Source organism: Centropristis striata, chromosome 21, assembly GCF_030273125.1.
Source record: "Centropristis striata isolate RG_2023a ecotype Rhode Island chromosome 21, C.striata_1.0, whole genome shotgun sequence".
NCBI lineage: Eukaryota > Metazoa > Chordata > Actinopteri > Perciformes > Serranidae > Centropristis > Centropristis striata.
The window spans coordinates 23810771-23834212 of NC_081537.1; the positions used below are offsets into that span (position 1 = coordinate 23810771).

The 23442-nt window shown below is 37.4% G+C and overlaps 1 protein-coding gene across 1 annotated transcript in view; it reads left to right on the top strand.

Annotated features, from left to right (window-relative positions):
- The window catches only part of wnk4a (WNK lysine deficient protein kinase 4a), a 65163-nt gene that overhangs the window by 27697 nt on the left and 14024 nt on the right, over positions 1-23442 (top strand). The window contains exons 3-12 of the mRNA XM_059325077.1: positions 117-337; positions 3691-3848; positions 9183-9271; positions 10531-10750; positions 12415-12757; positions 14580-14725; positions 16353-16426; positions 18828-18963; positions 19346-19462; positions 22988-23161. Of these exons, the coding sequence (XP_059181060.1) occupies positions 117-337; positions 3691-3848; positions 9183-9271; positions 10531-10750; positions 12415-12757; positions 14580-14725; positions 16353-16426; positions 18828-18963; positions 19346-19462; positions 22988-23161 (1678 nt within the window). The remainder of the gene's footprint in view (positions 1-116; positions 338-3690; positions 3849-9182; positions 9272-10530; positions 10751-12414; positions 12758-14579; positions 14726-16352; positions 16427-18827; positions 18964-19345; positions 19463-22987; positions 23162-23442) is intronic.

Genomic DNA, 23442 nt, shown 5'->3' on the forward strand with positions numbered 1-23442 from the left:
AATTCAGGAACACTTTAAAGCTTCCTCCTGGCTGTCCAAATAACACATGACTTATTTCTCTCTCTTTCTGCATGTTCAGGACAAAGTGTTTAGTTTTACCCTTCTTTTTGTTTCAGCTACTTGAAGAGGTTCAAGGAGATGAAGCTGAAGCTGCTGCAGCGCTGGAGCCGTCAGATCCTCAAAGGGCTTCACTTCCTGCACACGCGCACTCCTCCCATCATCCACCGCGACCTCAAGTGTGACAACATCTTCATCACCGGCCCCATCGGCTCCGTCAAGATCGGAGACCTGGGGCTGGCCACGCTCAAAAGTGCCTCTTTTGCTAAAAGTGTCATTGGTAAGTCGGATAATTTACACAAATGTCTCCTTCCACTGAATAATCTGCATCTAAAACACAATTCTGCTTAAATTCATCAGTTTATAACAATCAACAACTATTGGGTGATGGGCAAAAAAATGCAAAATGTACCCTATCATGCAATTATAATTATTTTTTAAATTCTGCTTAAGAAGAAGAAAACGCATCTAACAGTTTCTGATGAAATTTATCAGTTTGTATTACGGTCCAAAACTATTTGGAAACGGGCAAAAACATGCAATGAAATTAAGCCTTTGATCATTGGAGCTATACTGAGCTATCAACAATGATTTTTGCGAGTTTTCTGTTTGAAGAAAAAAGAAGGCTTGAATCCCATCCCATTTACAGGACATAAACTGATTAGATTCAGGTTATTTCAGAATGTTTTACACAGAAACAAATGTGGGACTTCTGAGAAAAAAAGACCAGAAGCAGCTTTGAGAGTTGCTGTATGTTCTAGCTGTTCTCGGGTGCTTGCCTCTCTCTAAAGTGCCTCTTTTGTTAAAAGTGTCATTGGTAAGTATACATTTAGTCAGATAATTCACACAGATATCTCCTTCATCTGAAGAATCTGCATCTATAACACAATTCTGCTTAAATATCAGTTAATAACAATCAAAAATGTGCAAAAAGTGCCCAATCATGCAATGAAATTAAGCCTTAAGCCTTTTTTGTTTACTGGAATATTCTACTTGGAAAGTCAACAATGATAAACAATGACAGATTTATGAGGAAATGAAATCTTCTTCTGTCTCAGGAGGAAGCAGGCTTGAATCAGAACAAAAACTGATTGGATTCAGGTTATTTCAGAACGTTTTACACAGAAACAAATGTGGGACTTTTGACAAGAAAAAGAAAGACCAGAAGCAGCTTTGAGAGTTTTGAGCCCGTAGCATTACACCAGTGGCTCTGAGCTGCTGTATTTAATTTTCTGTTTCTGGGTGCCGGTATGTGTAAATTAATCGGATAATTCTCACAAATACCTCCTTCCACTGAAGAATCTGCATCTATAACAAAATTCTGCTTAAATGTATCAGTTTATAATGATCCAAAACTATTTGGAAACGGGCTAAAACATGCAAAATGTGCCCAATCTTAGACTTAAGAGTGACTTCAATGAACTTAAGCCTTTATTTAACATCTTAAATGCTCCCAAAAGTGCCTCTTTTGCTAAAAGTGTCATTGGTAAGTGTAAATTTAGTTGGATAATCTATATCTACATCTATGACACGATTCTGCTTAAATGTATTAGTTTATAATGATCAAAAACATGCAAAATGTGCCCAATAATGCAATGAAATTAAGCTTTTTTTAAATTCTGCACAAGAGTCTTTATCTTCTTGGCCCTGCGCAAAGAGCAAAAAAGACCAGAAGCAGCTTTGAGAGTTTTAAGACTGTAGCAGTGGCTCTATACTATCAAAAGTGCCTCTTTTGCTAAATTAGTAAATTAGTTGGACAATTTGCAAATATCTCGTTCCACTGATATCAGAAAGAAACTGCATCTATAACACAATTCTGCTTAAATGCACCAGTTTATAATGATCAAAAACTATTTAGAAATGGGCAAAATCATGCAAAATGTGCCCAATGTTGGACTTAACAGTGACTGCACTGAACGTAAGCCTTTATTTAAAATCTTAAATGCTCTCAAAAGTGCCTCTTTTGCTAAAAGTGTCATTGGCAAGTGTACATTTAGTCATTTAATCAGTTTATAATGATCAAAAACGTGCAAAATGTGCCCAATCATGCATTGAAATTAAGCCTTGTTTAAAATTCTAAGATAAGAGCCGTTATCTTCTTCCTCCTTCACACAGAGCAGCTCTAACCATAGATGCTTCTGTTTCAATTCCTGCGGTTTTAAATGCAGCGTGATTACTCAAATGGCTTTTAATTTCACTGGGAACTTTTCCATCTGGCAGCTTCAAACACACAGGGAGTGTCGGCCGTCTGACGCCGTCTTCAGACTCGTTGGGACTTGATTATTTTGCTGAAAGTGACACTTGTAGAGTTTAATCCACCAGATCAGAATCAAACACTGTATGTTTAATCAGAGTATAAAGAGAAGTTGTGCTGTGCTTAAAGATATGAATTAAATGGTTTTATTTATTTTTTTCTCCCCTTTTTACTGGAAACCATTTATTTAATTTTCTCTGCTAACGAGAAACAAACTCGTGTCCAAAACCTCTGAGCTCTTCATCTGGTAGCATTTATGTTCCTCTCTTTTCTCTGCAGCACAATCACACAATTTATTAGAAAATTTGCACATAAACACGTAACCTGAAAATATGTTGCTGTGCGAATTTATTGGAGCGTTTTAGTTGCTTAAGAGTCAGATTTCCTCGGGAGCTGTGGAGACCAAAACAGAGCTAAAAGGACTTAATTCACCAGAAACACGACTGTAAACTGATGCTCGGGTCAGTTGGTAATTAAACAAACGTTTACCATGTCAGGTAATAAAACAATATTACAGTTTGTCAGTTTGTATACAAGGTCTGAAAGAGAAGTAAATGCACAAATATTAATATTTATTTATCTTCCTGATGAGTCAAGTCTTCTTCGATACAGAATGATGTTTATTTTGTCAATTATGTTTCCATTTAGAGTACAACAGACAATAGCAGGGTATTCTGCATTTGATTCTGCATGAAATTTGACCCTTTCAGTGTGTTTTCAGTTCATGAAAGTTAATTAAACATTTTGTGCTTTTTCAGCGGTAAGTTGTGCAAAAAGACACTCTGAGTAGTGGCCCAGCTACATTTTTTAACCTTTACTAACCAAGTTTAGTAGCTGAGGCTGTAGGGTATAGATAGATTACTTTATTCATCCCCGAAGGGAAATTCCGTATTAAATCTCGACTAAAGCTGTCAGCTGAATGTAGTGGAGTAAACAGTACAATATTTTTCTCAAAATGTAGTGAAGTAGAAGTATAACGTTACATTGAATGGAAATACTCAAGTACAAGTAGCTCAAAATTGTACTTAAGTACAGTACTTGAGTAAATATACTTCTACTACTTTCCACCAAAAAAGCTAAAAGTAGCTGATAAAGTCTCATCCAAATGTGGTCACTTCTGGCTGCAAAATACCAAGATGGTGAAGCCCAAAAATCCAAACTGGAGTCTTGGAAAAAGGTGCACAAACAAATGGGTAACGTCAAAGTGACGCTGCAATGTTTTGTGTCTTACAACCAGACATTTTAAAAACAACCACAATGAGAGAAAGGCAGGCTTTATATCAATCAATACAAATATTATATGTTTATACTCGTGTTTTATTAGCACCAGTGGTCCATGAAAGTACTACATGGCTTAAATACACTGCTGATCTCCACAGGAACACCAGAGTTCATGGCCCCAGAGATGTACGAGGAGAAGTACGACGAGGCGGTGGACGTCTACGCCTTCGGGATGTGCATCCTGGAGATGGCCACCTCTGAGTACCCGTACTCCGAGTGCCAAAACGCCGCCCAGATCTACCGCAAAGTCACCAGCGTGAGTACAGCGGGGGTAAAAGAGGGCCACCTCGGGGTTCTTTAACCTGTGTTTAATGTAATTGTCCCCATGTGTTTTACTGGAATCAACCCAAGAGGATATGTGGTGTGTACGTGTGGATATCCTGGATCCTTGGAAAGAAAAGGGGCCCACGTGGAACGAATGAATGCTGCGTTTTGTCTATTAAAGGCTCAGTTTTGTCCATTACAAGCTCACGGTGCAGAACTGAACCATAATCTGACCGCTTTCCTGTTTTTAGCCCACAATCATGACGCAGAGTCACTGATTACCAGCTCAGAGATCCCGTCTGACTGGTGCTGACTATCATGTTTACTGGAATATCCTGCTGGAAAAGTGACCTGTCAACAATGATGTTTATAAGATTTATGAGAAATTGAAATCTTCTTCTGTCTCAGGAGGGAGCAGGCTTGAATCAGGAAAATTACTGATGGGATTCAGGTTATTTCAGAACGTTTTACACAGAAACAAATGTGGGACTTCCGAGGAAAAAAAAACCCCAGAAGTAGCTTTGAGAGTTTTAAGACCGTAGCATTACTAATATTACATGGTTAAAGTGTCACTGGTGTAAATTTAGTCTGATATTTTGCACAAATTTCTCTTTCCACTGATGTTAGAAAGAAACTGCATCTAACAGTCTACAGTTTCTGCTCAAATTTATCAGTCAAAAACTATTTGGAAACGGGCTAAAACATGCTAAAAGTGCCCAATTATGCAATGAAATTCAGCCTTTTTGTTTACTGGAATAGTCTACTTGACAAGTGACCTATCAACAGTCATCAAATCAAAAGTTTTCTGTTTGAAGAAAAAAAAAGATACCTGAGGAAATTAAATCTTCTTCTGTCTCAGGAGGAAGCAGGCTTGAATCCGGACACAAACTGATTGGATTCAGGTTGTTTCAGAACGTTTTACACAGAAACAAATGTGAGACTTCTGAGAAAATAAAGACCAGAAGCAGCTTTGAGAGTTTGAAGACCGTAGCATTACAACAGTGGCTCTAAGCTGCTGTATTTTCTAGCTGTTCCTGGTGCTGGCCACTCTTAAAAGTGCCTCTTTTGCTTTATTAGTTAGTATAAATTAAGTTGGATCATTGACACAAATATCTCCTTCTACTGATATCAGAAAGAAACTGCATCTATAATGCAATTCTGCTTAAATTTATCAGATTATAACAATCAAAACTATTTGTAAACGGGCTAAGTCATGCAAAATGTGCCCAATCTTTGGACTGAAGAATGACTGCAATGAACTTAATTTTTTTTTTTAAAATCTTAAAAGCTCTCAAAAGTGCCTCTTGTGCTACAAGTGTCATTGTGTCATTTACAAGTGTAAATTTAGTCTGAAAAATCACACAAATATCTCCTTCAACTAAATAATCTGCATCTATAAGACAATTCTGCTTGAATGTATCAGTTTATAACGCTCCAAAACTATTTGTAAACGGCCTAAAACATGCAAAATTTGCACAATCATGCAATGAAATTAAGCCTTTAGCATTACACCAGTGGCCCTCTACTCTCAAAAGTGCATCTTTTGCTTAATTGGTAAGTGTTAATTCAGATATTCAGATAGACATTTCACACAAATATCTCCTTCCACTGATATCAGAAAGAAACTGCATCTATAACACAATTCTGCTTAAATTTATCAGTTTATAACGTGCAAAGTGTGTCCAATCATGGACCTAAAAGTGCAATGAAATTAAGCTTAAATGCTCTTATTTTGAGAGCTTTCTCCATATTCTGATGCTTCTGTTTGAATTACTGCAGCTTTAAATGCAGCATGATAACTTCTTCTGTTTTAGGAGAATGCCAGATTAGATTCAGATTTCAGAAAGTTTTTACACAGAAACAAACGAGACTTTTGATTTTTTTAAAAAGCCCAGAAGCAGCACAGTAAGTTTTAAGGCCGTTGTGGCTCTGAGCTGCTGTATTTTGTATTTTCTCGCTGGTGCCAATCGCTTCGATGACGCCACGCTGGGCATCAAACAGGCGACGCTAGAATTATATGTTTTGGAAATTGTGTCTCAGTCTTCGCTCGCACAAAGACGGCTGTTTCTGTCAGGAGTTTCATATATGCAAAGCAAACAGTGTGTGACGGAGGCTGGAAAGTGAGAAAGCAACAACGCCAACAAGTTGCAGAGCCTCTGGCAACAACTCACACAAGACGACTAAATAATGTTCCCAATAATGTTCCACATGCAGGCGGAGAGGCCGAGCCGTGCTATAGGATTCAATAAAAGTTACATTAGCAGAGCCTTTCATGATTTGTTTAATGTGCAGCTCAGACGACATGCGTCAGTTTATTGCTGTTAATTACCAGCCTATAAACTTTAAGTAACATTTCACTTACATGACTGACAGCTTGAAATCACTCAGGCTGAGAGCTGGAAACACAGCCCGACATATTAAAGGCTGAACATATACAAACATAGTAAAGTTCTGGGAAATATTTTTCCATGTGTGTGGTCACAACTGTCTGCAGACTCTCCTCGGCCTTCTGAATGTTACAGTATGTTTCCATAAAGTAAATGGATTAATAGGTTAATAAATGTCCTACTTACTGCTTCTCATATACAATACATGGCCATAAATAGATGAACACCCAAACATTATACACGTATATGTGATTGTTGAGCATCTTATTACAAAATGATTAGCATTAATCCGCTGCTACAAAGGCAAGATTTTTAAACCTGGCTGCAGGGATTTTCTGTTATTCAGCTTGGGCAGCAACTAATTATCATGCTCCCAACAAATTTGTGTTTAAAAATCTCTCATTTTGGCGGACCAACTGTCGAAAACCCAATAACTTCCAGTTTATTATCATAAAAGTCTAAAAATAATATTTAAGAAGCTAAAACCAGAACAATTTTCTCTAGAAATGAGTGGGAATTTTCAAAGGAGTTTACTCTTATTGTCACGATAAAGTTATTAAAATATAATTATATGCTTCCGAGCAAAAAGTTGATTAATTGTTTGGTTTTCAAAATAGCATAAAATAGAAAAAAAATGCACTTCACATGTCCCAAGAGCACAAATTTGTGTTTAAAAATCTCTTGTTTTGGCTGACCAACTGTCCAAAACCCAACAACTTCCAGTTTATTGTCATAACAGTCTAAAAAAAACAACCCCCAGCAAATGCTGATATTTAAGAAGCTAAAACCAGTACAATGTTGGCTATTTTGCACTAGAAATTACTTTTTTTGTGAACCTCATTGTGCACAGGGATATCATCATGTAAAACAGTAAAAGATGTTTACTGAAACTGTTAAAGTAGGAAGCACACTAAAATACAATTAAATAATCCCTAGACAAAAAGTGTATGTGCAGGTTTTTCCACATGCTGCAGTTCCCTGATCGGCCACATGAGGCTGGCTCCAAAAGCGAGTAAATCCCCATAGACCCCTATGTTAAATCAGAATCAGAAGAAATATTGTATTTATCCCCGGGGTGAAAATGCTTTTTGTTTTAGTTGCTGCTGGAAAAGAATAGAGAGAAGTACTTCTGTAAACAAATACAGTTAGTTAAAAAGCACTCTATACTAAACTTACAACGATATAAATACAAATGCCAGACTTAGGTATATAAAGATATGTACAAATAGAAATATAAAAATGTAGAATAGTAAATTAAAATAGAGATATGTACAGTAGAATAAAATAGAGAAGCGATATGGTATATATATATATATACAGTACAGGCCAAAAGTTTGGACACACCTTCTCATTCAATGCGTTTCCTTTATTTTCATGACTATTTACATTGTAAATTCATCAAAACTATTAATGAACACATGTGGAATTATGTACTTAACAAAAAAGTGTGAAATCACTGAAAACATGTCTTATATTCTAGTAAGCAAAGGGTGGCTACTTTGAGGAATCTAAAATACAAGACGTGTTTTCAGTTATTTCACACTTTTTTTGTTAAGTACATAATTCCATATGTGTTCATTCATAGTTTTGATGCCTTCAGTGAGAATCTACAATGTAAATAGTCATGAAAATAAAAAAAAACGCATTGAGTGAGAAGGTGTGTCCAAACTTTTGGCCTGTACTGTATGTAACAACAGTGTAACACATGAATCATATAGGCATTCCAGATTTAGTAAAGATTGTAGAAGAAGTATTATAAAATGCCCAGCTTTACAGCAGAAATAAATATTTTTCCAGCCTGGAAAAACAGTTTTACAGTTTTGGTTTCTCTCGCTAACTTCCCCTTTCATTACAACTCACCAGTTTAAATTATATTAAGGCTTAAAGTCGGCGTGTTTCACTGATGAGGTTTCATTTGGTCCGACTGCTCAGCCAGAAGTTAGGAGACACAAAGACTCTTCAGAAACCGACGTGATGTAACAGAGACTGCGTCGATGTTTTATACACTCAATGGTATTTCCCCTTAAATCTACGTCAAAGAAAAAACACGTTTTTCTTGTCGGACAGTCACTGAAGTCATTGAAGTAAGTGCCACAAACAAATGTGACACTAGAGTCAATACGATATCTCCAGATCAAGATCTTATCTTGACCTCCGCGACCACAGGAAAGCAACGCACTCACAAATTAGATTTGGACTGAAGGAGAACTGATTCATTGTGAAGCTGCCTGTGAGGACAGACTCACACAAAGAAACCTCTGTGCTTTGCTTCAAATAATCACATTTCTAAAGAGATAACAGCATTTCAGTGATTGCAGATTGCTTTTGGGAACTCCCCGAATTATTATTATCATTATGTAACATATCAGAATACCTAAAGACGGAAGTCAAATAGCATTTATCACACGGAAGAGAAGAGAGCAGTTACTGTGTGACATGTCAGTCTGTGAATGTGATAACAGAGTGCAGCACTCAGCCTTTTCTCTGCTAAATCTAATTATTTGGGTGTTTTGACGAAGCATCAGCCGGTCGTTCAGCTTTCTGTAGGCCAAACATCTTCTTGACCTCGACTCGTTGCTCTCCTATCAGTGTGTTTTTTTTATAATCTGTGCACATTCTCATGATTACACTCAGTGAAAAAGTCCTGGAAGAATATTTCCTGTGTCTCTGCATACAAGCTCCAGCTGTCAGGAGCTTAAAGTCTCCTTGCAGGAGAGCTTGTTGGGGTTTTTTCCGTTTATATATGAGCTCTTGGTTTTGTTCCTCTCTGGTGTTGACATGATGCAGAGCAGAATGTCATGCTGGCTGCTGGCTGATGTCACAAAGCAAAGGATTACGTTTACATGCAGTGCAGAAGAGAGAACATGATCACTTATTCTGCATCTCAGCATAAAACCCTGCAGATTAAAAGCCTTATGACTGTTTTTTTTTTCTTACAGGGAATGAAACCTGACAGTTTCTACAAAGTCAAAGTCCCCGAGCTGAAAGAGATCATCGAGGGCTGCATCCGAATGAACAATGATGAAAGGTAATGATCTGCAATAATCAAACAACCAACTGTAATAAAAATGCATATCTCTTGGGGGCGTCCCGGTGGCTCACACTGGTAGAGCGCTTACCACTAAGGCTGAGTCCTTGCTGTGGCGGAGCCGGGTTCGAATCCGGCCTGAGCTCCCTTTGCCGCATGTCTTCCCCTTTCACTCTATCACTTTCAATAAAAGCATAAAAATGCCAAAAAAAATAATCTTTAAAAAAAAAAAAAAAAATGCATATCTTGATATGCATATCTCTATAATCTCTATTATAATGTGCAAAATCTATGTTTTAGTTGTCTCTTTTCCTTTTAGGATTATAGCTCATAACTCATAACTAAAAATCAACACAAAAATCATAAAAGAATCCAATCTGAGTCCATTTTTGCACTCTACAAAGTCATGTTCGGGGAAAAAGTGCAAACTACAGCTAAAGTACAAGTGATAAAAGGGCTTTTTAAGGGAAAGGTTCACTGTTTTTCAACCAAGACTGTATTTAAATTTTGCATTTTGCTGCAAATAAAATACATTTTCTGTGATTTCTCTGCTCTTCAGCTTCGGTTTGGAGAAATCTCTGATTCTGCTGAAGCTTCTAAAATGCATAAGATTAAAAATAATTAAAGATAAAGTGGTCCTGGTCTCAAAAAATATATATATTTTATTTGCAAATCAGCAGACTGTCATTATAGGTTGACTTTATTATATATTTTCAACCAGAAAAAAACACTGCAGCAAAAACTGAATTTACATAAAATAAAATGTTGTGCAAAATCAAAATCAGTGCAAAATAAACAACATTTTCTGTGATTTCTCTCTTCTTCATCTTCAGTTTTTGAGAAATCTGAGATTTTGCTGCAGCTTCTAAAACACATAAGATTTAAAATAATGAAAGCAGACTGACATTATAGGTTGACTTTATTGTATATTTTCAACAAAAAAAACCCTGATTTTGCACGTTTTGATTTATGTGCATGTGTAAATATGAGAAGAATTATCAACAAGACCCGATAGAAAGCACATTTTGCAGCCCTTTCTTTTCACAATAGAACATTGAATGCTTCTTGTTTTTAAAAAAATGTCATCATTTCTTAGGCTGAAACCATTAACTTGTTGCAAAGTTTGTGGGCTTGCTGCAGGAAGTTATTAGTGTAATTAACTATCGATGATTATGATGAAAGTCTGGGTTGAAAAGCTGCGGACTAATCCTTAAAGCTGTGTCTTAAACCAGGTGTCTGATCTGTATCTGATACTGCAGGTACACCATCCAAGACCTGCTGGATCACCCGTTCTTCCAGGAGAACACGGGCGTGCACGTGGAGCTGGCGGAGGAGGACGACATGGTGAAGTCGGGGCTGAAGCTGTGGCTGCGCATGGACGACACCAAGAAGCTGCACGGGAAGTACAAGGACAACAACGCCATCGAGTTCCTCTTCGAGCTGTACAAAGACGTGCCGGAGGAGGTGGCTCAGGAGATGGTAGGCCGACACGTGAACACTTCAGTGTGCTGTGAGGTCACCCTTCACTGCCTCACTGACCCAGATCCTGCAGCCATTAGTGAGGAAATTAAGTAATTGATCCCAGATCAACAGATAGTGGCCACCAAATGTTCTCTCTGTCCTGATCTAGATTTATGGTGATGGAGTTCTATAGGTTTCTTGGGGGAGGGATGATTGGATATGTTAGTATTGATCTTATTGTTCTTAATACACTTAAGGACCATAAAAGTAGGCTGCAATGTGGTTAAATTCGGCTGATTATTTCCCTCTTTCAGCAATAATATTCTAGATTTAATCACATCTCAAGAAAAGGTTTAAATAGGTTGATAATTTCATGTATATTACATTACATTAAATTCTGAACATTTTGTGAACCTCATTGTGCACAGGGATATTATCACGTTAAAACAGTCGCAAGAAAGTTCTAAGGACACTAAAATAGAAATGTTATGCTCCCTAGCAGAAAGTATATGTGCAGGTTTTTCCACATGTTGCAGTTCCCCGATTGGCCACTTGAGGTCGGCTCCAAAAGTGAGTAAATCCCCATAGAACGCCATGTTAAGATGCCCGGCTTACCATCAGAAATAAACATGTTTCCAGCCTGGTGAAAAAAAGACTTTTACAGCTTTGGTTTTTCTAGCTAACTTCCCCTTTCATGACAACTGTTAAACTCACCAGTTTAAATTATATTAAGGCTTAAAGTCAACGTCACAGATGGCGTGTTTCAGTGATCAGGCTTCTGCTCAGCCAGAAGTTAGGAGACACAAAGGCTCTTCAGAAACACGACGTGATGTAAGAGACTGCGTCCATGTTTTATACAGTCGATATCAGTATTTCCCTCAAATCTATTGCTGATATTTCAACCTTTTCTGTGTGTTGATATTCTCACAGATGTTGGGTTTGGAGACCCTGTCACAGGCTGAGCTAGCATCACATCATGGAGTATAAAAAAAATACATTTCTTCTTGAGTTTACTGCCATTTGACCCCGACAGTGAGAGAAGCCTCACTAATGCACCTCGGCATCATTATGCTGCTTTTACAGCCCCGTTATGACAGCAGGCACTCTGAAATGTTCTCCTGCACATAAAGAGAGCACCTCGCACAGTGTGTCAAGGGCACGGCTCAACATTTAATCATCAGTGGTTGGAAATGTGAGAGTGTGTCTCAGGAAGCGGCCGAGGTCACGTCTTTAATAATATAATGGCCCTCTTGCTTGTTACAAAACGGGCCCTTATGCCCTCCGTAGAGGTCACTTTTAATGAAAATGCAAGCCCATGATTCCTTACTCGTTGTGGTAGTTTTCATCAAGATCAAATTTGGTATCAGCGGGGGACATCTAGTCCGGCTGCTCTGCTGTAATCTGACTAAGTGTTGAAAGCAGGTTCGGACTGAGTGTCCCACTCTGCTGGACTGGGTGTCACAGGAGGCCCGAGAATGCAGTATCTGTGCGTCACTTTTTACAAAACAACTGTTGTTTACACCAAAGCTTTTGTCGCATCAAAGATCCGCCTCGGCCTGCCTCGGTGCTCGGGTCACTCGGTGCAGCAGTTCTGTGTAAATTGTATGCAGCACACCGTGGACCGTGACTGAAACACATGTGTCCGTGTTGTGCCCTGACCGTCTCCGTGTCTTGTTATGCAGGTTGTTCTCGGTTTTGTGTGCGATGTGGACTTCAAGCTGGTGGCCAAGGCCATACGGGACCGGGTGGCCACCATCAAGCGGCAGAGGGACAAGCTGAGGCGGCAGGCTGAGGAGAGGAAGAAGAAGCTGGCGCAGGAAGCCATCGCAGAGGAAGAAGCGGAGACTCCTCCTCCTCCGGCCAGAGTGTCCCCCGTCCCGGCCCTGACGCCTCTGGCCCCCATCCTGTCCCCCGTCACCAGCTCCGTGGACTCTGGAGTCAGCTCCAACTACCCCACAGAGCCAGAGGAGCCCGAGGCCGACCAGCACTTCCACATCCGCCACAACAGCCTGTCGTCTGCTAACTGTGAGCTGCCTCACTGAACATCACACACCATCACATGTCTGCAGGCTCTCCCTCCATCTGGGGCCGTTTGCATGTTTAAGTTCCACTTTTATGGCTCATAAAACACTTTTAAAACCAGCTGGACATTATTCAAATCAAAGTGTCACCAATGATTGTGTTGTCAACTTGAAAACTGAATGTATACACTTACACACAAAAAATCAGTGATTTAATCCAAACACAGTCCCACAAGTCCTTAAATATGTAGTATATCGACCCTTATAAACTAATACATGTGGCATGTTTATCAAAGCAAGAACTGATGCAGCTTGTAAGTTTCACTAGTTTTTGACTGTCATGAATGCACCATCTGGGTACTCATATATTGCACTGTATTAAACCATACCTGTCAGTTTAAATGCAAAAGTACAGAAGAACATGAACTGAAATGCAGCGTAAGAGTCTACAGACTACAGAGGTTGTGTTCATTTTTCAGCCTTTACCGGATAGTGGCTGAAATGCTTTTTCTTTATTATTTTAGGGCTGTAAAGTACAGTACACTTGAAATCAGCTGTGGAACAAGTTGATCATTTACTTAAATTAACTGGTAATACCCAACTATAACAAAAACATTTAATAATACTCTAGAAAATTAATATAATGCACTGACGTTATCAAAAAAGAGCAGATTTCACAAATTGGGAATCACAGAAAAGACAAGAGGTCCTTGAGCAAACAATCGTAAATGTGCACATAAAAAATTAAGGTGATGGATCCAGTAGATTACAAGATTTGCTGCAGACAGACAGATACACATGCATATGCACACATGCAACATCTGGAGGGGATTTTTAGAATAAAGTACATATAAAAAACAAAGAGATAAACGCCTTGTACTGTAGTAAAAAGTACAGCAGCTATAGAACTAAAGTACTGAACTTGTTTCACCCTTGTTGCATGCATATAATAACTGACATCAAGTTTCAGCCACATGCATCAGCTGTTAAAAAGTTACACTTCAGTGTTCCCATCATGAACTCTGGAGACAAACGTTTCTCGCCTCATTAGCGTTACAATCAACCCGAACAGAGAAATGTTCTGACCTCGGAACACGTGGGAGGCGTACAGTGAAACGTGAAGCTGCGTGTAACTAAATTATTCAGACCCTGTAAGTCTTAACTCGGGGTGTGTGTGTGTGTGTGTGTGTGTGTGTGTGTGTGTGTGTGTAAAAACTAAAACTAACTAAAATTATAGTGTAAACGTCCTTCGTTTTCGTCTTTGTCAACTTTTTTCATACATAATGAAGATGGATAAGGCAAAGGAAATAGAGGCAAAATTAACTGTGACCTCTTTTAATCTCCCACCCAACAGACACCCCATTACAAAGACTAAAATTAACACGAAAACTAGGAAACTCACTCTAAAAACAAATTAAAACTAACTGAATTTGAAAACAAAAATTGACAACGAAATTAATACTAAAACTAAAAAAAGATTCAAAACTATTATAACCTTGCAAGGGAATTCACTGTTCCAATGAAGGCCCTCACAAAGATAGAAGTACAAGAGTGTGTGTGTGTGTGTGTGTGTGTGTGTGTGTGTGTGTGTGTATGTGTGTGTGTGTGTGTGTGCGTGGTTATTGATTATTTCTTTCAGTTTTTATCTGAAACAAAACAGCCGAAATAACTGAAACCCTCACAGTTTGTTGTTTGTGTGTGTGTGGTATGTCTCAGTTTGGGGTCATTAGATGTGTGAGTGTGTTTTTATGTGTGTGCAGTGTGTGTCGGTTAGTCAGGCCACAGTGGGTCACATGCTAACGGTTTATGTGCTTTTGTTGAAACAGCTGACTGTGAGACGGACGGCTATCTGAGCTCCTCTGGGCTTCAGGATCCGCTGGAGGCCGGCAGCTTCAACGGGACTCCTCCCACCTCGCACGCCGACACCGCGGCCGTGAACGGCCTCCCCATCCCGGCCCTGCGCTTCCCCTCGGTGAGTGGCCTCGATAGAGTCATCAGAGCGGAGATGAGAACACACACTCCGACAACATTACTCAGGCCCAAACCCTGCTGACAGACAGTTATGTAAACAGAATCACACCTGATAATAATAAGTCATTACTCACTGCTAATTTAAGGAAGAGCTGAGAAATAATCCCCCAACAGTTCTGATCTCATAACTGTCACAGATAAATTATTAGTTACTTTATTGGACATTTAATTAGCAAATTAGAAGATATGCTTCCTTAATCCTTCAAATGAAACTGTTAATCTGCTTTAATAGTTTAATTATTGTCCTACCAAGCAAGAAAATTCTATCAATTTAATGTTCAGTTTTACAGATTCATGGTCAGAGATGTCATGTTGAGGTTTAATTGACTGGTGCTGCATCTTCAGTACATTTCCATCTAGTACACTGTGTATATTAGTACGTGCATGAATGGTGCACGAGGTTCCTCAGGGTAATGTCGTCTCAGATTGGACATTCTTCGTTCTTTTGCACTTGCTAGAAATGACAATTGCAGCATTTGTCTTCTTCTTCTTCTTCTTCTTCTTCTTCTTCTTCTTCTTCTTTTTTTATGCCAAATTCCAGCCAAATGGAGCAATATACTGCTGACATTCGACCACAGTTTCAAACATTTTGCATTTTGCACAAGTGCATTAACCAATGGCTGCATTATAAAAGCCAGAGCCCTGTATAATTGAATTGTTTGTGCATGTTTATCAAAACAAGAACTCCTGCAGCTTCCAAGGCCACACTTTTCACAAGTTTGTTGGTCCCTCTTCTGCAGCTGCAATCATTCCTAACTCATATTTTTGACTGTTTTGAGTGTACCATCTGGGTACTCATATATTGCACTGTATTATACCACACCTGTCAGTTTAAATGCGCATGTAAGTACGGAAGAACGTGAACTGAAACACAGCGTAAGAGTCTACAGTCTACAAAGGCTGTATGCATTTTTCATGCATTACTGGATATTGACAGAGAAAGAATGGATGGGAGAGAGCTGAAAGTACAGCCGAGGCTGATGGGAATGTCATTAGTTATGCAGGTTTTGCCAAAAAACAAGTATTCAAATAACTGAAATTCTGCCCTAATGATGGCAATAAATAAAAAATGAGCAGTTATTACAGTTCATCCTGAGAGAGGCTTCAATATCTGAGCCCAATTTCATGGTTATCCATCCACTCGTCAAAGCAAGTTCTCTACAAACCCAAAATAAAATCCTTGTGGTTCGCTGGAGGAAAAGTCAGCAGAAAGTTTCATCTTCTGGGGACAACGAAAGTCTGTATTAACATCAAGTCAATCCATCCAATGATTTAATTAACAATTAACAATTTAGTCTGGTTGAAAACCATGACCATAAGCCTGTTTTTTATCAAAGCAAACTGCCAAATTGAAGAATTTAATGCTTTATTAATGCATTAGTAACACTGCATTAAGGGAAATGAAACATTTTGTGTGCACATAACTGGTTTGAAGTAAATCAAATACGTCTGCATTGAAAATCCAGCATGTAGAAAATGTTTCACGGTTGCTACTGAAGCTTCAAAAGAAGCAAAAATCAATGGACGTCTTTAATCCACCTCACCACTTCCTTCTTTTCTATTTATAGAGTATCGCCGTATCCAACAACATCGAGCATGCCAACTCTGGGCCGACCAGTGGCTTCAACTCTCCGGTGGACAGGTAATCTTCTTCTCTGCTTAAATCTGAAGACAATAGTCTCTTCTTTATTGGAGTTAGAGGCCTGGAAATCACTGTGGATCCAGTAGAAATGTCTGGTGTTCCCTCTGTGACTCCTCCTCCACATCTGTGGGGCTGCAACAACAAGCTGAAGGCTGGAAAGGCTCTGGTGTTGTTGTTGCAGCGAGGCAGAGTGGACCCTCGCAGGTTTCTGTCTGATGTGTGTGGAGGCCCTGTTTTCTGTTTTCCATGTTGGTGAGATGTTCAAAGACAGAGCGCCTTTATTCTTGGCATGAGAGCCGACAGGACGAGCAGATTATGTATTTATATGTGTTTTATTGTCATCTGGGCTCCATCTTCTGATCAGACTATAATGGTTTATATAATGCCACTATATACATATTTGGTATAATAATTAGTATCTCTTTTTTATAACTTATCAATCAAAGGTTTAGTCTACAATCTTTTAAAAAATAGTGGGAAAATGTTCTATTATTTTTCTAAATTTAGGAAGACAAACATTATTATTATTATTATTATTATTATTATTATTATTATTATTATTATTATTATTATTATTATAATATTATACAAGAAAACATGACATATTAATATATCATTATTATTATTATTATTATTATTATTGTTATTAACATTATTAACATTGGTATTATTGTATTAATATAACACAATATTCTATTTTATAACATAAACATATTATACAAGAGCAATTTATTCTCGATGATATTATTAATAAAATAATAAAAAATAAAAAATAATAAAAAATAATTGGAAAAAAATAGAAATTATTATTATAAAGAAAAAATTTGAATAAATATAAATTGATAAAAAATAATTTTAAATAAATAGTCATTTAAAAAAGAAAATAAAAATATTACCAAATAAATTAATGCATGACCAGTCGTTGAAGTTGAAGATTTTCTGTTCTTTTGACACCTATAATTTGCTTGAGCAAATCCTGACGTAAACAATTTATCCATTGTCAGAATGTTAATATATTTCTAAATCAGTTTGTGTGCATACATACAATCAGTTTATTTCACAGTATGTTGTCTATAAATGTAGAATTTAGGTGGTATTCAGAAAATGATTAGCTGTGGCTCCGTTGGTAGAGAGATCACACTTTGATCTGAGGGTTGGTGGTTCGATCCCTGACCATGGCAGCCTACATGTCAAAGTGTCCTTGAGCAAGATACTGAACCCCAAATGGCTCCCGATGCTGCGTGTGAATAAATTCCCAATGGTGTCAGCCTCTGCCACCAGTATGAATGTGTGTGTAAGCGCAGTCTGTAGTGTAAAGCACTTTGAGTGCTTTACACTTTTTTGAGTACAAAGCGACTTGAAAAGCGTTATATAAGTGTACGCCCATTTACCATTTACCAAAAACAGTGATTGTCATAAGAAAGAAAGAAAAGAAGAAATCTTCAATGATTGACAGTTTATCTGACTTATTATTTATTTATTTTATTTGTTTATTCGTAAGAGACAAGTCCAGAGAAACATCAGCAGGTTTTATGGATGGTTGTTGTTGTTGTTTATTATTATACGCACTTTAAAAACGATTTTAAGATTTTTAACTATAACATAAACATTTTATGATTATGAGTACATTACAATGGGAACACAACAGACAAATGAAACAAACAAGCCAAACCTGAAACATTAACAGCATTAACTCGGGTCCATAAATAATGTAAGTTAAAACACTGCCAAGTCTTTCAGAGTATCATGTTTCATGACAGCTCACACATGGAATATTTGGAATCCATTTTTCCAATTCTTCCTCTGAGAAAAACCCCTCAGATTACTGACGAACACGAATGTTGAATCTGATTTAGTCTGATTTCCATGTTCGCTGTGTTTAAAGGTGAAAACAGGATTTACTGTCCTTTGAACTGAAGTTACCCAGAGGTTTCTAAATAGAGACATGGGGAGTGCTGCCAGCCAGCAGGCCTGTTAAAGTTTGAGAGGTGGACGGAGGGGAGTCTGTGACCGCAGCGAGCCAAAAAGACCCAGGAGACGCAATTAGCCGAACTGAAGCTTTTTATAAAATACGCTCCGGTTCTCTGAAACCCAAAACTCTGAGTTCATTGTGTACATACAGCGGATGGCAAAGATCTGGAGCTTCTTATAGACTCCGAGCTAACTGTATTCAGCTGTTTACACACAGCAGACATGCTCCTGCAACACATCAAGACTTTATTTGACACTTCAGAGTGTTGTTTATCATTATGTGTGATGCCAAGATAATCAGCCATGATGGATGTTCATACCCTCCTGTGGTAGAGGATGAATTTAAAGAATGTCTGAGTGGCTTATTTAGAGGGAGGGCAGGGTAGTTTTATTTTCTAACCAGTAGCACGTGTGATTTATCTGCCTGCAGCTACGCCTCCGATGTGACTTCAGGCTTGAGTGACGGCTACGAGGGCCTGTCGGAGAAGAGCGAGAAAACGGCGGCGAGGCGAACCGCCGGGAAGCTGTTCAGGAGGAGGGCGCGCTCCAGGCTGCGCATCACAGGGGTACGATGAATCAGAAGCTCTGTTACATTACAACACTGCAAAACATTTCATAAACACATAAATCAGATAGATTAAATGATTGAATTAGCAGATTTTATTGGGTGAAGCTCCACCCGGATTGTGTAACGCCATCAGTAGCTGTTTTTCCCCGTCGACCACAGGACATTTCTCTTGTGATCAGGACACTCTGCGGTCTTTTTACGAGCGTGTTTGGACGAGAGGCAGAGACAAACAGATCGTGCATAACCACATGTGAAAAAGAGTACAATGAAGTGTACACAGTGCACTTTACAGTAGACCTGCATGTGTTTGCTCACACATTGTTCCTATATAGTGTGTAAACAGACACCTGTCAGTGCATTGATCCTGTCCGTCTCTGCAGCTCTCTGATAAAGTCGACCGGGTGGTGGAGTGTCAGCTGCAGACGCACAATGACAAAATGGTGACATTCAAGTTTGACCTGGATGGAGATAACCCCGAAGACATCGCTGCTGTCATGGTGAGTCATTCCTGCTCCTTAATGATCAACAGACACCACGTTCAGGATGTCAATAATAAAACTCATTGATCGGGTTCAAAAAACAAGGGTTTCTTTTGTTTAGTTTAGCTGTAAACGGTATTGGATTTCTGTGATTTCTTTTGGACAAAGAAGCAATTTATTGGACTTCACTGATGATTTTTAAAGTTCTAACCCTGAAAGAAGTGGTGATTGTATGGAAGCCAGTTTCTGCTAAGATGAAAAAGATTCTTTAAGACATTAAAATACGAAACTTAAATAAAATATTGAGTTAATATCTAACTAATATATAATTTTTTTTTAGAAAGATTCTCATTTTTAGTGATACTAAGTAAATTAGAACCAAGTCATTATTTTAAAAAAACGAAGTCATTATTTTGAAAGACAAAATCATTATTTTGAAAAAACTATGTCAAATATTTTGAAAAACTAAGTCATTATTTTGAAAAACTAAGTAATAAATTTGAAAATCTAAATCTTTATTTTGAAAATCTAAGTCATTATTTTGGAAAGTTAAGTCATTAATTTGAAATTCTAAGTCATTATTTTGAAAAACTAAGTCATTCATTTTAAAAACTGTCATTATTTTGAGAAACTAAGTGATTATTTTGAAAATCTAAGTCATTATTTTGAAAAACAAAGTCATTATTTTTCGAAAACTTGTAGCATTAACAACATTAGTAACATTACTACCATTAGGACAAATAGAAAGAATATATCAAATCGTTAAATTGACTCTTCAAAGCCTTATTGTAATAAATGGAGGAATGGTAGTTCATTTTTTATGAATGAATTAAAAGCAGAGGGGTTATATTGTCTTTCAAATTACACATAATCTTACTTTAAATTAGCTGAAAGATGCCATAAATCAAACTTTAACTTCTTGGATCCCCACAAACACAGCGTTGGGAAAGTCTGTACAAACTTTATTTTAAACTCTCGGGGAGTTTCCAAAGATAACAAACATGTCAGGCAGAATTTTGGTCAAATGTGTGTAAAATAATACACAAAACGTCTCTTTCATTTTGCCATTTGATGTTTAATTGAGTTTTTGCATCAAAGAGCTGGATTAGAGTTTTCTGTAATAGTGGATTTTTTTCACATTAAGGTGGAACAAAGCAAATGTTAAGGGTAAGCAATGGAACTAATCGATCCTCACAGCCTCACAGAACTTTATAGGCTGAAGAAATAAATAGATAAAGTCACTGTCAGCTGATAAAGTCTAACAGATTCCTCTATCTCAGCTGAACAGACACATGATTCATGCTGCTTCTGTTTGTCGGTCCTATCTCTGACTGATATTATATCTGACATTCTGTGAAGTGAGTGACGCAGGTAGTAAGATACAACCCTGAATCCAAAACAGTTGGGACGCTATGTAAAAAATAGATAAAAAGGCTTTGCAAATCACTGCATACCTTTTTTATAATGTTTTATTAAGTCATTATTTTGTGATACTGAGTCATTTCGAGATAAGTTAGTCATTATTTTTGATCTATTAAGTCATTATTTCAAGATATGGAATCATTATTTTGAGAATATTTCTTTTTTCTTTCTTTCTTTTTTGTGATACTAAGTCATTTTGAAAAACTGAGTCATTATTTTGAAAAACTAAGTCATTATTTTGAAAAACTAAGTCTTTATTTTGAAAATCTAAGTCATTATTTTGAAAAAACTGTCATTATTTTGAAAATCTAAGTCATTATTTTAAAATTTTAAGTCATTATTTTGAAAATCCAAGTCATTATTTTGAAAAACTAAGTCATTATTTTGAAAAATTAAGTCATTATTTTGAGAAACTAAGTCACTATTTTGAAAATATAAGTCATTATTGTGAAAAAACTGTCATTCTTTTTGAAAAAACTCTCATTATTTTGAAAATCTAAGTCATTATTTTGAAAAAAACTTTCATTATTTAAAAAACTAATTCATTATTTTAAAATTTTAAGTCATTATTTTGAAAATCTAAGTCATTATTTTTTTGAAATAAGTCATTATTTGAAAAAGTTTCTCTGTGTTTATTTTAGACACAACCCTTATTAAAAAAAAATATACTCTGAACATGCACATGACTCATTCTGCTCCTGTTTATTATATCTGACATTCTGTGAAGTGAGTGACGCAGGTGAGCAGCCTCCTCCCTGTCTTTAAGCTTCATTAGAGGAAGCTGGAGCGAGGAGAGAGGTGGTGTACATGCAGGACGTGATGAGGCAGCAGCACTGAACGTACTGTTACTGTTCCCCCGACTCTTAAAAGACAGTGGGCTTTTGTTTACTGAGTCTTGGCGCAGCAGGAGCGCCTGGCATCACAACAGCCCCCGTGGTTCTCAGTGCAGCGTTTTAAATGAGCTGAATTATGCCTTGCTGACAGGAAACGCTCACCACAACCCAACCCACTATTCACAGCAACTCAAAACTGTGTGAATATGCAAAATCTCCTCAAACAAACTGCTGTATTGTGAATATGCATGAGATGATTTATGCATTTGTGTGTTTAGATGGAAGGATAGATTTAAGAGATGGACACACAAATGGAAATATGTCTTGTAATCTATTCTTTTACAGTGGTGGTAAGTGACTAAGTTTATTTACTCAAGTACTGTGCTGAAGTACAGTTTACGATACTTTTAGGTTGGCTTTACATGGTAAACTTTCATGCAACTGTTTGCAGGTTGCAAATTGCATAAAAAACATAATTTCCATGCATCTTGACAGTTACACGTCAATTAAAAAATGAATAAATCCCATGCAACATGATTTAATTTTTAATCTGCTGTGCTGTTTTCTAAGTGTCATTGTAAACACATCTTTGTATCTTATTTAATTTAATTTTTAAAAATAATTTTCTTGCTGGTTAATATACATCTGGATGTGTTGTATTGTGTTTTCTTACAAAGATGTAGATATAGTTACAAAGACAGAAAACAACGAGAAAACAATACAAAAATACTAATTTTACTTTTATTTTGAACAACTAAGTCATTGTTTTGAAAACCTAAGTAATTATTTTGAGAAAATTATGGAATTATTTTGGAAATCCAAGTCATCATTTTGAAAAATCAAACAATTATTTTGAAAATCTAAGTCATTATTATGAAACTCTAAGTCATTATTTTGAAAATATGTCATTATTTTGAAAAACTAAGTCATTTAGAAAAACTAAGTCATTATTTTGAGAAAATTATGGAATTATTTTGAAAATCCAAGTCATCATTTTGAAAATCTAAGTCATTATTTTGAAAATCGAAGTCATTATTTTGAGAAAGTTTCTCATTATAACTCCAGAACTTGCCTGAGAATTAGAAGTTTTTCTTCAGTATTGAGTTATTCTATCATTAGTTGCATGGGTACATTATGAACAGGAACTGTTAAAAGATAATTTGGCATCATTTTAATGGTTATATAGTCCAAAAAACAGCTCAAGTTGTAGCCCAAAGAGTCAGACTTTGTGGTGTAGCTTCTTTCACTTAAGTAAGGTATCTAAATACTTGTGCTTTTGTCTTTAAAGGTGCACAATGAGTTCATCCTGCCGTCAGAGAAGGAGGGCTTCATCCACCGCATGGGCGACATCATCAAACGGGCCGAGGCTCTGATGACCAAAGAGCAGCTGCTCCACGCCGGCGGGCACCGACTCCCCCAGCCCGCCTTCCACAACGGGGTCAACTCGCTGTCCTCCTCACAGGTAATCCTCCTCACAGCACTGTTAGCTGAGAGACAAAGGAAGTTACTGAGCCTGTGCTTGACTGTGCTGTCTGATCATCATAAATTACAGCAGCTATAGTGTTCTTTATCGGAGGCAGAGCCATAAATCTGGTGCAAATGGAAAGCTGTAGAGTAGTTCTTCCTACACTGGGAGTAAAAAGCCTCCTCTTGAGGTTAGCCCTTAAAGATCCAAGGTTAAGTGTTCCTTAAGCCACCTGAGGTAGTCCTTTCATTTAGAACATAATGTTACTAAAAGCACTA